The sequence below is a fragment of the Cylas formicarius genome, unplaced genomic scaffold (genome assembly GCF_029955315.1).
Source record: "Cylas formicarius isolate icCylForm1 unplaced genomic scaffold, icCylForm1.1 PGA_scaffold_6__28_contigs__length_40554024, whole genome shotgun sequence".
Lineage (NCBI taxonomy): Eukaryota > Metazoa > Arthropoda > Insecta > Coleoptera > Brentidae > Cylas > Cylas formicarius.
The window spans coordinates 38,658,021-38,673,026 of record NW_026844347.1 but is presented as its reverse complement, the minus strand read 5'-3'; the positions used below and the strand labels follow the sequence as shown (position 1 = coordinate 38,673,026).

The 15,006-nt window shown below is 35.3% G+C and overlaps 2 protein-coding genes across 9 annotated transcripts in view; one reads left to right on the top strand and one right to left on the bottom strand.

Annotated features, from left to right (window-relative positions):
- Positions 1–352: 352 nt before the first annotated feature.
- LOC132703577 (epsilon-sarcoglycan) lies at positions 353–4,651 on the top strand. 2 transcript variants are annotated; one of them, XM_060672919.1, is made up of 5 exons: positions 353–1,030; positions 1,082–1,256; positions 1,308–1,528; positions 1,591–1,659; positions 3,981–4,651. In XM_060672919.1, exons 1-5 carry the CDS (start codon positions 459–461, stop codon positions 4,186–4,188), a joined length of 1,245 nt encoding a protein of 414 aa, XP_060528902.1. In that variant the 5' UTR covers positions 353–458; the 3' UTR covers positions 4,189–4,651. The 2 variants fall into 2 exon arrangements, with proteins under 2 accessions (XP_060528902.1, XP_060528903.1); XM_060672920.1 differs by lacking the exon at positions 1,591–1,659 and having other exon boundaries at positions 3,981–4,642.
- A 4,519-nt stretch (positions 4,652–9,170) lies between these two features.
- Positions 9,171–15,006, bottom strand: part of LOC132702848 (kinase D-interacting substrate of 220 kDa B) — a 73,942-nt gene continuing 68,106 nt past the window's right edge. For all 7 annotated transcript variants that reach the window (XM_060671676.1, XM_060671679.1, XM_060671682.1 and 4 more), the window contains one exon: positions 9,171–11,789. In XM_060671676.1, coding sequence (XP_060527659.1) covers positions 11,014–11,789 — 776 coding nt within the window. In that variant the 3' untranslated portion in view covers positions 9,171–11,013. The remainder of the gene's footprint in view (positions 11,790–15,006) is intronic.

Here is a 15,006-nt window from a genome sequence, read left to right as displayed (position 1 = left end):
CTCAATTATGCGACCAGCTGCACCGAACCAAAATAAAAACAAGGACACGTGAAATTACAAAACGCCGTTTCGATACATGGCGCAATGTCCTGTTCATCGTCTCTATAATCTCATCATTCTTCGTTTACGCAAAACATAGCCACATGCCAAACAAATATGCCAGCCACGATAATTACAGAACAATTCGTGCTTAATATTTAAATTTTCTAATATGCTATTTACCAACATTCACGAATTCAGAAAAAACTTGCTCTGCTGGGCAAGGACGAACATCCAAATTCTGATCTGTAGCATGCTTTGCTAAAACATTGCGTTGCGTTGAGCCTTTTGCCAGGACCAATATTCTATGGTTTTAATTATTGTTGAACTGCGGTCCAAGTAAAATTTGAAATTACAGAAATAGAAATATTGATTTCTAAAATTATAACCATTTTTTGACTCCGTGATTTCGATTCTAGATGCTGCGTTTATCGCTTAGTCTTTTAAAATGTGTTACAATTTTTATTTACCTAGCAAAATTTGCGTTTGCGAAAGATGCGAACGTATTAATGACCGAGGTTTTCCAAATAGTAGTCGATCCTCCCCTTTTTAACTGGACCTACGAGGGTAGAAGGGACCAATTCGTATACGAGGCGTCCCTTCTCAATGCGCCGGATTTACCGTCTTGGATCCACTATGTATACAGCGAACGTCATCACTCTGGTTACTTGTACGGGGTGCCCCCGAACAAAAACAAAGCTGTCGTTCCACTCGAAGTCGTCGCTCTCAATAAACACAATTACGAAACGCGAGTCAAAAACATAAATGTTATTATCTCCGAGAAGCTGAATCCGGCTAAATACGAGCTGCACTTGAAAATCGACAATTTGAATGTGGAAGACATGTTTGAAGTCGATCGCATGGACGCATTAAAAGATATTTTTAGGAAACAATTGTGGCGCGACAGTGACGAGGATCTTTACGTTACGTTTCTCGAGTCGGCGATCGAGATGGGCGCACGGAAGCCTTTGAATCCAAGCGAAGGAGAAGGGTAATATTCTATCTAACTATCGCTATAATCGTCACTTTAATTTACACCCAGGGTGATCGTGAGGTTCGGCAGCGAAGTGGTATTTTCGTCGGAGCTGTTGGAGCTTCAGGAGGAAGTTAGACCTTTGTACAAAGTTTCACCTTGTCCGAGAGGATTCAAGAAGACGTCGGTCGAAAGATATTTTAAAGAGGCGGGTTTCTCAATGGACTGGTGCTCGTTTCGGCTGGTTGATATGATGTTCAAAGCCCGATGTCGATCTCAGCATTTGCACTTTTAGATTCGAAGGGATGAAAACAATAATTCGGCCATGCACAAATCGAATCACGTCAACACCGAGGAAGACGCCTATGATGATTATTGGAGGCCGATTTCGAGGGACGAACTACCAAAAAGGAGTTATATGAAGGAGCTCTTGCTGACAATTACAGTACCTACTTTTGTTATGGTTATATTGGTGCTGATCCTGACGTTCGTTTTGTGCTTTCATCACGACGATTTGTGAGTAATCCGAAACGTTGACCTCATTGTATTCAACATTTGTCATTCCCTACCGTTTGCAGAGACGATGAGGAGAGCGACTTTTTTCTAGATAATTTGTTTCACATTTGTATAGACTGGTACCATGAAAGGTAAAACCATCCACGGGAGAGTGATCAATTGCTGTGTTTTTTTTTCTTTTGGTTTGTTTATTTGAAATCTCTTACACGGAATGCTTGTTGAAACAGAAAAACCCTTAAAATTGAAGTAGTTCAAATGTCTTGCTCCTGGCTTACATCAAAATAGTTCAAATGTTTCGTTGATTCCTTTGCCGTACCGTACATGCAAAATTTCATAGAAAACGATTTGAAAATGTAGCCTTTCTTAAAATTTTTAGAATCTCAATAGGCGCTAACAGGTGTGATAATCTGGTTTGTTTGGCCTACTAATAAGCCAAACTCGCTTAAAATAACATTAAATAAAAAAATAAATTAAGTTAATCAAAAAAATAATAGAAAATGATTTTTATATATTATATTATATTCAAAATTCTCGGTTAAAAGTAGTTCAAACGCACAAACCATTCCAGCTTTAAAAACCATCGACAATATATTAATTGGGTTTCTGATGATGCTATAAATTCTTTTAATTGGGGTTCTTTTGTGACAAAGATTAGGAGAAAAAGCTATCAAACAGAATCGTTTTTGTGTGTTTTCACGATTAGTGCAAAACTAATCAAAGATTTATTAAAATCCGATGTGATAAAATGTTTTGTTATGCAAAATAAAACTGAACTTATTTATTTGACACAGTTCGGTTAGTAAAAGAAATTAGCAAAAATATTTTCCATTTTCTTTTACATGACGATATGCCCACATTGACAGCTAAAACTTTTGTATTGAGGGTTTTCGCCTGTTATACAGGGTGTTCAATATATTAAGTGCTATATTCGAAAATTAGCAGGTGTCTTCAATTTTCAGCTATCGACTTCAGATTTGGCCGAAGGGTCAAAGTCCACACCCGCATTTCATATGTTAAAAAAGGACTCAAAATTTCGCAAAGAATTTTTTAAAAAGTTTTGAAAAAGTTTTTTGGTATATTTTGCCTTTCAGAAAAAAATTATTTTGTCGAAAACTATTGACCCGATCGGCAAAATTTGTGAACCGGAAATGCGGGACCATAACTTTTATTTCAGGCATTTTTTCCATTATATGCAGGGTTTTTCAATTATAGACAAAAATCTAAAAGACCCTGAAAATCGTTCTTTTCGTTATTAAATCAATCAAAATTCGTGAAAAATATGGCCAATTGGCTACATCGATAGCTACAACTTTTGTATTTACGGTTTTCGTGTATCACATACGTTGTTCGAGATATTTGAAAAAATCCAAATGAAAATCACCATTTCCCGCCCCTCAATATAGAAGCGATGACGTCATTTACTATTACCACGTACTGCATTACTCTATTGGAAAAAATCATGTACCAGAAAACGTGGGAGATCCAGGGCTATAACCTATATTTCGAACATTGTTTGAATTATATACAGGGTGCGTCGTTCATGGGCAAAAAAATCTAAAACATACTAAAACTTTCCGTTTTTGTGTGTAAATTATTATCGATAAATGAAAAACTAGAAGGATGCGATAATTTGATTTGAATAGTATCGTAAATTGTGTTGGGAGAATTTCAGGTTTCATCAATTATACAGGGCGCGCGAGATATTTGAAAAAAAAATAAAAAAAACATTCGACAACGCTATTATTTGTACAAATTTTATTATTTAAGAAAGTTTGCCGTAACTTTGAAGTTCGGCGTGACTTGACAGACACTTTATACAGGGTGTATGCACAATAAAATCACATCGATTTTGCGAAAAAAGTGACGATTTTTCGAAAGCAATCTTGTTTCCTATATTCTAGAAGTAGACGTTCAGTTCTTAAAGAACTCAACTGCATATTTATGTAGAAGTGAAACACATGATTTTATCAAATTCAGAATACATATTAGACAGGATATCTTCCGTATGTTCAAAAAAATCATATAATTTACTTATAACTCTGAGCTTCGAAGTCTTTAAACGACACTTAAGACGGTATTGCAATTAACATACTGTAATAAAAACGTGCAATTAATTCTTAATTAGATTTAGCTGGTAAAAAATAATTTAAACTGACAAAACATCTTTTTTTTGTGACATCTTGTCTTTAACTTTTATTTTTGCCTATAAGAAACTTTTTTATTGAAATTAGTTGAAGTGAGTTGCTTATATAGAGCTTTCATTGTACCACCAAATCTCGAAAAGAAATATAAGTGACTCATATCAGAGTATCAATGCGGAGTGACGTCACGGCCACTGACCCATCCTTCCGAGGCCATTTTAAATTTTAGGTTTACTGCTTTTTCATACCTGAAATCCTTGATGTTAATAACGTTAATTTAGGTAAATGTAGTGTCGATCGTTTTCTGCTAGAATCGGCTTATCCGAAGAAACAGTCGAGTCCGTCACCCCCCACCAGCCTGCATCGCAATTCTCGACTTTCAACAGCGCGGACACTTTTCACAACTACCTCAACAGTAAAGAGGCTCATTCTTGCGCCGACGCGGCCATCAATTGCGGCGTCCATTGTAGGCCGAGCCCTCCGCCTTACGTAAGGCCCAAATTCAAGCCCGAATTGTGACAGGTGGTAAAAAGCGACGTCACGGAGGAAGACAGCAAGACGTGGTACTGCTAGCAACCCGTACCACCTGTGGAGAAGGTGAATTGATGTCTAGTAGCTGCCAGGTGAAAGAGGAGCCAGAATAATGCTTTAGAGTAGATAGTGTACTAAATTTATCGAAAAATAGATAAATGCAGTATAAGCGAGAGTTTCATTTTAAGCCCATCGTACTGTACTGGGCGGTGCATTAGCTGCCCTGTACTGGGTGGTCCAAATTCGAGGGGCCTCTGTTACCTAAAGCATTTGCAGCATAGTTAGCCCAAAACTAAAGTGCACGTTACGGGTTACAGGGTAATTCTCAAAAATGTGCGATTTTAAAGGCCCTCTATAACTTTTTTAATTGTCCGTATAGAGTTTAGCAAAAAGAAACATTTTTTAAAGTTTTTTAAGCGGGAATCTATCTATTTTACCCGAGATATCACACAAAGGTATATTTCTTTAAATGGGATACCTCCAATTTTTGTAAGTATTCGGGTTAATTTCTGTTTCTCCCAGAAAAGTTAGTTCTTCCAATTTTCTATCTCTGGCTAGCCTTATATGCGTCCTAGGCCGCGGTTTTGTAAAGGATCCATATTCTCGTGGATGACGTTTTACCTTCGAAAATATTTTTGAGCTAGGTTGCCTTCTTTCCGGATATTTATAAATCAAAAGTTAACCGCGGATCATTATTTGCAACTCTTAGAGCACCAAATGGAACAACTAATAGAATATATCAGTGCTGATTATATGACAGCAAGACGGTACCCCTGCTCACAATGTTGTGCAAGTTAAAAATTTTTCTTAACATGGAATATCCCAGGGGTTGGATTGGGTAACGGCGGAACTATGGGTTGGTCAGCCGACAGCCCTAACTTAACACACATGCAGGAAAATGTTCAAATCTCTATTGTCCCTTTCTTCTGCTTGATTATCGACATTATATATTTGTATTTGTAATATGAACATTTATTCAAAACTGAACAAGACCAAAGCCCAAGGGAATTCTGCTTGATTCCTACAAACAATTTATCATTTAACAATACATAATAATGTGTTAGAATATTGGAAAAAAAACTCGCAACGTAGGCCATTGTAATTGGTTAGTTTAGGTTGGATTCACAGACTGATGTCAAAAACTAAAACATGAACATGGATAACAGAAGAGGGGGCAAGCATGAGAAACAACATCGTGTAACAAAACAATTTATTCGTGTAACTACACAGTCGCTCCATCTATCAACGTATTGCCGTAACACGTGCACTAGTAAACTGGTTGCGTGGGCCAGTAGAGAAAGTCTATCGTCGGTACAAGCGTATTGCAGTTTCGACGCGGTAAATTTGATTATTTAGACGAATTAGAGCTCGTAAGCCAAGCTGCTATCGATTTTAAGACTACGCAGCTCGCTAATCCAACAATTTGCTACTTTTAATAACAAACAGAGATGTTTCTAATAAAAAGTGCAAGTTCGGAACAAGATGCTATTTTCTCTAGGATAGACGGGTTAATTCTTACGTAATTAAGTATCGCGATAAAAATATACGGGATAAAAGTAAAAAATATAATACCGCGCTCGCTATCGATCATTAAGTCAACTGCCTTCAACAATAAAACTAAGCAAAACCGCTAAAATATATACTTACAGAGAGATTTTAATAGGGCCCAATCGCAAAACCAAGTTCTATTTCTTCTTTGTAACAAATTTCCGTCATTTAGAAAAACTGGGCGCGTTTCTGTTTAGTTTTTAATTTATGTTTACGTATCGATTATTCTAGTGGAACAGTAATTCCAACCACTCGCGGTAATACTTGTTCTTAAAAAAGCAAGCAGCGCCATCTATGGAAGGCTAAGCGAACTCTGTATTTCACTTAAGTACGAGTGCCCTCATTTGCTTTCTTCGTTTGAAGGTTATAGAATGTTGATGCAACGGGATCTTTTGGATCTCCGATGCCTTAATATAGGCTTCCGTTAATGTCTATACATTAAGAATATATTATGGACTTAAAATTATTTGTTTATTTTCGTATTATAAACTAACTTTTAAGTTAACAAATGAAAATTTAACTGATTTCTTAGTAAAAAAAATCATGTTTTTCTTATCGGTCACATGCTTGTATTCATTTAAGTTTAAGCTTCGGGAAGAAAATTTCACTGCTCGTCATTAGTTTAAACAAAATGAATTTATTTATGAGGGCGCGCCGGGCGCGGTGGAAACGCCGCTCGGCTGGGCGCCTCGAAAAACAATACAAAATATTATTATAAAACAAATTTTATTGTTATTTATGTTATTATAAAATATTTTATTTTTTTTTAAACAACGTTATAAAGAATACTATCAAATTTTTTTATTATTGTTACCAAACAGCGTAAATTTTGAAAAAAATAATCAATCAAAATTTTTAAAACTGTTATGGTCTACACTTATTTTTTCTAGGTAATTTAATCAATTATTATTTTTAAATTTACTAGTCAACACTCCCATTTTCAGTTAACAAAAGAAAAACCGCTCCGTTACGATTTTCATTTGTTTTTCGCGTATCCTGGTAAATAACAAACTCATTTCAGAAGTCATTCCTGTCTATTCGTGACATAGGTTTATACGCAAAGCATGAAATAATTATTAAAAATAAAAGCTGAAGTGTTGACTTGCGTTTTTTTAGTTAATATTTTAGTATTATAATTTTTAATTGTAATAATAATATTTTCTGTGATTTAAAATGGTCCGAGTGAATTATGAAATTATGTGATTAAAAAAATAGTTAAATTTAGTTAATCATAAAAATGATTTTGGTGTTGATGTTGATTGGACTTTTTTCCCTACATCTCATGGCAAAGGAGCGTGCGATGGCTTAGCAGGGAGTGTAAAAACACAAGCTTATCGTGCTAGTCTCCAACGCGATAAAAACAACCGCATAATAACCCCACTTTCCTTTTTTTCAGTGGGCCCGAAGTTCTTTTTCAAAAAAATAGCAACCACGATCCGAACGCTTAACTACATTAAAAAATACTCGCCAATTTCATTATTACAAACCATTGCAAAGTTTTTCACTAGAATGCAGGCTCGTTTCAGAAAATGAAAAAGTATTAAAAAAAAAGTTTAAAAAAATAAAATAAAAACAACTGACGACAAATTTACAATTTAATTCTTTAAGCTTGTTTGTTCTATTCAGTATGTTATGATTGTTAATATTTAAAAAAAAATTAATTTTATTAATAATAATTATAATAAAATAACATATATAATAATAAAATTTCTTTTATAATAATATTTTGTATTACTATTTTAAATTATCACTGACAAAACCTTCAATGCAGTTCGAGACGCTCGGCAGCGCGGCGAAATTTTCTTCCGAAATCTTAAACTTAAATACATAAACCACGTGACCGATAAAAAAAAATGATTTTTTTAACCAAGAAATCAGTTAAACTTTCACTTGTTAACTTCAGAGTTAGTTAGTTATACGCAAATAAACAAATAATTTGAAGTCGTTAATATATTCTTAAATCATTTATCTCTTACGGTTGATTTTTTTATCCATTTTTTAATTTAAATTAAAATTTTCATTATAAAAAAAAAGTTAAAATCAAAATTAAAAAAAAATCGTTTGAGGGATCAATTTTCCATCATAAGTACTTATAATATATATATATATATATATATATATATATATATATATATATATATATATATATATATATATATATATATATATATATATATATATATATTGTTTATATTTTGTTTTTTCTTAGACCTTCTCTATATTTATGTTTAGCTTTTGGTTCTTGGGTTATAGGTCTTTGTATTAAAAGCGATTAAATTTTTTTTTGTCCATATATTGACGTTTCGGTCTTCTATGACCTTCTTCAGAAAGGGGTACAGTCAAAAAGAGACAAACACAAATCTTAAAATTGAAGAGGTAGCATCATATGGAAGTTTATACTTTAAAAGCGTTTAAAACCAAACGCTTTTAAAGTATAAACTTCCATATGATGCTACCTCTTCAATTTTAAGATTTGTGTTTGTCTCTTTTTGACTGTACCCCTTTCTGAAGAAGGTCATAGACCGAAACGTCAATATATGGACAAAAAAAAATTTAATCGCTTTTAATACAAAGACCTATAACCCAAGAACCAAAAGCTAAACATATATATATATATATATATATATATATATATATATATATATATATATATATATATATATATATATATATATATATATATATGTGTATGTATTAGTGGTAATCCAGGTGTTCATCCGTTCGTTGTTTGACCCTGGAGTAGGATCATTCGCCTGACGTTTCGCCAAAATACCACTTGGCATCTTCAGAGGCCGCGCGTCCATTTCCCTCGTACATGTCCGCAAACAACGAACGGATGAACACCTGGATTACCACCAATACACATAGTTTCATCCGTGAAGGACTAAAACAGTACATATATATATATATATATATATATATATATATATATATATATATATATATATATATATATATATATATGATGACACTATATTCCGGGATATCATCCGTTCGCTCGTTGAACTCCGACTGGAATCCTGCATCCGACTGGAATCCTGCAAATCTTGCATCCGACTGGAATCCTGCAGACGTTTCGCCAAAATCTCACTTGGCATCTTCAATGCTCGCGCTCCGAAAACACTTCGAACACTGTTCAGTGTTCGAAGTGTTTTCGGAGCGCGAGCATTGAAGATGCCAAGTGAGATTTTGGCGAAACGTCTGCAGGATTCCAGTCGGATGCAAGATTTGCAGGATTCCAGTCGGATGCAGGATTCCAGTCGGAGTTCAACGAGCGAACGGATGATATCCCGGAATATAGTGTCATCACATTTTTCCATCCGTGAATCAATACGTGAGAATATATATATATATATATATATATATATATATATATATATATATATATATATATATATATATATATATATATAGATTTTTTATGATCAAGTGGTAAATGGGGTCCACTTGACGTGATCTTACTCTATGTGTTTATGTAAATTTAAAAAACAAAGTTTGTTTCAATGAAACACGAGCGCAATTGAAGACCATAATGAAAAAAGGTGTTAACTCAGTTTTCCGTTTGTTAGTAAATCTTTCGAGTCATAGATTCTCCCAATTCTCGTAGACGGGTAATCTTAAAAGTGTTACGAGGTGCATCGAAATTTAGAAGCATATTGTGCCTATTTAGTTGAATGTTTTAAGATCCAGGCTCTGAACATTTTCCGTCAGAAGAAGGTTCGTACATTATTATTTTTGTCAAGGGTTAATGTTTTTTATAATATACCTATTTTTAGGCGACAGTAATACCGATAATAGGGAAATACAACCGACGTCCCCCAAAAAAACTAAACTTCAGCAAATGCCAACCAGTGAACCAGTTCCAAGATCCCGCGGTATCCAGACCATTTTTTCTTCAAGAATTACCAAGGAGGCAAATAGTGATAACTCGACAAGTAGTATTTTTTTTTACATTTGCAATAGTTTCAGATTTTAGTTCAAATTAATAAAAGTTTTTTGACGTCTTTCAGGTGACTGAGATGCTGAGCTTCCCATTAAAAGGTGCAGACTTCAGAAAATCATCTCGCCAATATTGGAATTGGAATCTGAAAATCAGGACACTAAGATTGCAGACGTTGCCGTTACTAACGATAATTTGCCAGTAATGGGTCAAGTACTGATTCTAACGTGTGAATTTACCAAAGAAAATTATTTTTTTGTATTTTTACGTACAAGAGATAGGGGAAGAAGCCGCCCTTGAAAATAAGGATAAGTCAAGAAAAAGAAAATCATTTCCTGAAAAAAAATAGTGTTTAAAGGTATACCAGGTCCCAGAAAAATTTCCCTGTACTGAAAGTCGTCTCTGCAGGTAAAAGTGTAGTTTAAAATGCAATGAAAAGTTTGGCAATGAAATTAGAATAAAAAAAAAAATGACGAATGAAAAAGTTTTATTTAGGGAAGTTCGGTGGCTTCAAGTCGAACCAAATATAAATATTCGTTCGTTGCGGCTGAGGATTGGAAAAGCGTTGATAAACGGAAAAACAGAAAGATGACTAGGTCCGAACCCGAAATTAACACTTTGTTAGTAAAATATGACAATATCCAGGAACAGATTCCTTTCATCCCAGAAAACCTCAGATGCTTCTATTATAATTTGAAACGAGGAGAAAAAGAGTCATTGAATCCAAAAATGTTGCTAAATAAATAGTTTTTGTACATATAACACTCTTTTCATTTACTTATGATCATGGCTCATTATAAACAATAACTCTGAAAAAGGTGTTAATTCATTTTTTCCCTTGTTTTTTCTAATTTTTTTGGCATTGCAAATATATTTCTTCCGAAGTTGACCTGCTACAAGATTTTTTAATGTACCTTTATGCATCATAACATCTACAAATATTTAAAATTAAGTCACATGAAAAGTTCCGGGAGATAAACTTTAGCTCAATTTATTTGAAAACTAAAAAAAGTGAGTTGGCACCTTTTTGCATCATGGTCTTCAATTCACAGATTAGTTGATATCCTTCTGCGTAATTTGGTTTGCTTTTCCGTAATTTCAGATGAGAGTAGCAGCCTGTTATTTCAATTCAATTTTCGTTTAAAGAGTTTTTTTTACTTTAGTTGCTGTTTTCTGTTGTGTTTTTATTGCCGACATTTCCTTTTTGTATACTCAAAGTTGATAACAAAACTGAGCGAGAAACGGGTCGAGCCCGCCCTATTCCACCCCAGCCGACGCGTCGACTCGTCTCCCCCGGAGGCACTTGATAAAGAACGACGTCGCGTTCAATTTTCTCTGCCCGTATCACAATAAATGTCCGTCAAATGCTCGTCAGAGTCGAGGGCGCACTGTCGCAGCAAATGGCCGGAGCCCGCGCTGTGCAAACTGCCGCTGGAAAGTTCCCTGGAGTCTATCTTTTCCAAGAAGGCCGTTATGGAGCTGACGGAGTCTCCTGAGACGGTCCTGGACCGCCGATGAGTCGCCTCGAGGTTCTGATCGCTCCTGCTGAGCTTTAGTGAGACGTCGTCGGGAGAGGCGCTCTTCTGAGACACTGGAGATATCGGGTCGCTGATAGATTCGGACGTTTTCATCTCCGAACTGCCTCCGGAACGATTGGACGGTGACGAAACCTCCGACACAAGAGGGGTACTCTCGTTGTCGCTGGTCTCGTTCAGGTCCGGACTCGATCTGAGCAGTTTCTCTTTGAGATGGTGCAGTTTGTCCATGCCCGCGGACCGTTCCCTGGTTTTGTCTTTCTTGGCAGTGGTTTGAGTGTTGTCGATCGACTTGGATCGGATGCGCAGCGAGGGTCTTTGAGGTTTCGCTTCCGGTTTGATCAGGTTCAGCGACGAAGGCCTTGGTTTGGTTTGGGAAGACGAGTGTTTGTACTCGAGACATCTGGTGGCGGGGGTCTCGTACACCACGGTCGAGTCGTTGGTCGAGATGCTCACCCGGTGGTGATCGGGGTAGTCGGTTTTGATGACCACGTGACGCCCGCGGTTAGGGTTCTCCCCGCATTTGAGGCTGCTCCTGTTACCGAAGGAGGTTTTTCGTTCCAGCGCTAGAACGAAAGAGGCGGGGTTAGGCCATTGCGAGCCGTCAGAAGTGCGATGCGACAGACTACAAATTAAGGTGTCCGATTGGTTATTACTCATCGCTACACCGTAGTTCCACAATTGGACCAAATGTATTAACAGTTTTGGTTATATTGACGACTTTAAAACCATGTACACATCAAAAAAATATAGCTAATCATATAAAAGCGACTTTGATGGCTAACTTTTTGCCATGAATGTTCAAAAACACGGTAAGTTTATTAATTTTTAAGCATTTTAAATATGTTTACCGTCCTTTTCGTAGATACGGGCCTTGACTTATTGTAGAACAGAGATAAAAGTTTAGTTCTGTACTTGGGGAAAAAAACTAACTTACGTATTTTTTTTTTACTTTAAAAGTTCGTTAAGTCAACAGCTGCTGTCCAATCTTAAACGTAAACGTAAATCATATTATGCTGGAATAGGTTCTATCAATCTTATAATATCTGAAACACTTTGTTTCAGGTTTCATCAACTATTGCATGAATCATACTTGGAGGAAGATATTTTTTTCATGATGGTTTTTTGTTCCCGATCTTTGCAGTTCGGTTTATGGGTTTACATTTTTTTTGTGCCGTTGAAGCAATGGGAGTTTTTGATTGATATGTTTTTTTCTTATATATTTGACAGGTTTTATCTTGTTTGGTGGTAGTAACACGCTACTGAACCAAGTTGCCATATATAATATGTACATAAGTATATGTGAACATTGCAAAAAGCTTTAGAGAATAGAATTTTTATTTAGTTTTTAGGATTGCATACTTTAAACTAGGACATACGGCTCATTTTGGAATGGGAATAGAATTAACAAATAACTAACTAAAGTTGTAGTGGCCCAGAATAAAGAAGACCTATAGTTTATGACAACGAGGCTATTTGATGAATATACAAGAATACACAGAAAGTAACCGTTTGGTGCGGGTTTGGTGTTATTGAACAGGACGAAAAATATGAATTGAGCTCAAAAAACATGTAAGAGCCTTAAGGTACGACAAATAAATTTTATTCGACCAGAATACGTTTCTCGCATGTAATCGAATCTTCTACCAATCGATCATCCGCGACTATGTTCCGCCCCCTTACGCAATATATAAGTAGAATTAATTAATTTAACTAGAATTAATAATTCTTACAAACAGAGCCCACTAAAATGAAAAGAAATAATTATAAATATTTCAAAAATACACCTCAGAGTTTAGGTACTTCGTATTCGTACTTCGATTTTTTGAAGTATTTTAATAGAACAGATAGGCAGTTACTTAAGAAATAATAATGATAATGCTGTCACATTAACCAAATTTTTATGACCATGCAGAAAGAGGTTTCTATTTTTTAAAGCGAAAATCTTACGTCAGATTGGCTCAGCAGGAGGAATCCCGAAGTTTTGTAAAAAGTATTAAAATATATTTTAAATAAAAAAACATTAAAAATTAAAAACAAAAAATTACAGTGAACTTCGGTTATAAAGTGCCCTCTAAGGGCCAGAAAATGAGTACTCTATAAGCGGAAGTACGCTATAAAAAAACAAAAAAAAATGCAGGCACGTACATATTTTTGTTTAATATGAAAATAGAAAACTGATAAACACATATGGGTACTAAAAAAAGAAAGAAACTAAACTACCTTAACTAAAACCTTATCTATCTATATAAACACTACAACATATACGAGGGCAGCGCCAAAATTTCCCGGCCTGAATATAAAAGAAACAAAGTAGAGTAACAGTTTTTTATTATTTTTCAATATATTCCCCTTAACTTCAATACACTTATTACATCTCTTTATTAACCACTCAATCCCTTTAAAAAAATATTTTCTTGATTTGTCTGCTAGATGAGCTAAAACAGCCTCTTTTAACTCAACTTCGTCGTTAAACCGCCGTCTACGTAAGTCCTTTTTCAAATATCTAAACAAATAATAATCGCTGGGGGCCATATCTGGACTATAGGGAGGATGACCTATCTGTTAGAACCCACTCTCCAAAATGGCAGCTTGTGCAACACCAGCAGTATGGACAGGTGCATTATCGTGCAAAAGACGCAAGCCTCTGGTCAGTTTCTCTCGACGTTTTACGCTTTTGCGGTCTCGCAATTTATGTAATAATGTTGCTTAATCTTTACCATTGACAGTGGTATTAGTTTCTTTCAAATCTATTAAAAGAATTCCTTCACAATCCCAAAAGATCGTGGCCATCACCTTTTTTGTTGACTGGCAGACTGAATTTTCTTGGAGGTGCTTCACCCTTACGATGCCACTCCATTGATTCTTTTTTCGATAGAGGGTCATACCAGAGAACCATAGTTTCATCTCCCGTCACTGCGAATTATGCAAAATATGTGCGAGACTAGTGTATCTCAGGAGTAAATGTGGCAGAACTACCTTATAGAAGTGCATTCAACACATGGGTTTTAGATTTCAAAAAATCGACAGAAGGCAAGTTTTAATGGAATCTTTTTGAATTCGAAAATGGCGACCGGAATATCTAGAAAAAAATAGGATTTACAGAGAACAACAAAGACCAATTATTTGCTTGGATGAAACCTGGTTCTGAAAAGGGTGATAAGTGTAAAACAAACGCGTCATCAAAAAGAGGTAAAAGAATAACTATTTTGCATGCTGGCATTAAAGATGGTTGGATTCCAAATGGACTTTCTCTGTCTGCGAAAAATATTAAAGATTCTTCTCTGGATTACCATGAAGACACTACCGCTGATTTATTGGAAAGTTGGTTTAAAAACAAACTAGTTCCAAACATTCCTCCTAATAGCGTCATTATAATGGACAATGCAAGTTATCACAGTAGACAGTTGACTAAAACCCCTTCCTCAAGTGACACAAAAGCAAGAATCCAAAACTACATGTATAATAACGTCATTTATTTTTACGAATATTATACCAAAAAGCAATTAAGTGAGGTTCTACAAAGCTTGAACCTACAAAAGGAATACGTCTGTGATAATTATGCAGAAAATCTTGGGCATACAGTTTTAAGGCTTCCACCTTACCACTGTATATTTAATCCCATTGAACATGTTTGGCACCAAATTAAAATCTGCCATTCGTCGTAACAATGTTTTCCCCGTGTTAACTCCAATGTCCTCAAACTTATAGAAACCGAAGTTTTTAACATCCCTCCACAAAGTTGGGCAAATTCTGTTAAACATATAGAAAAAGCAGTACAAT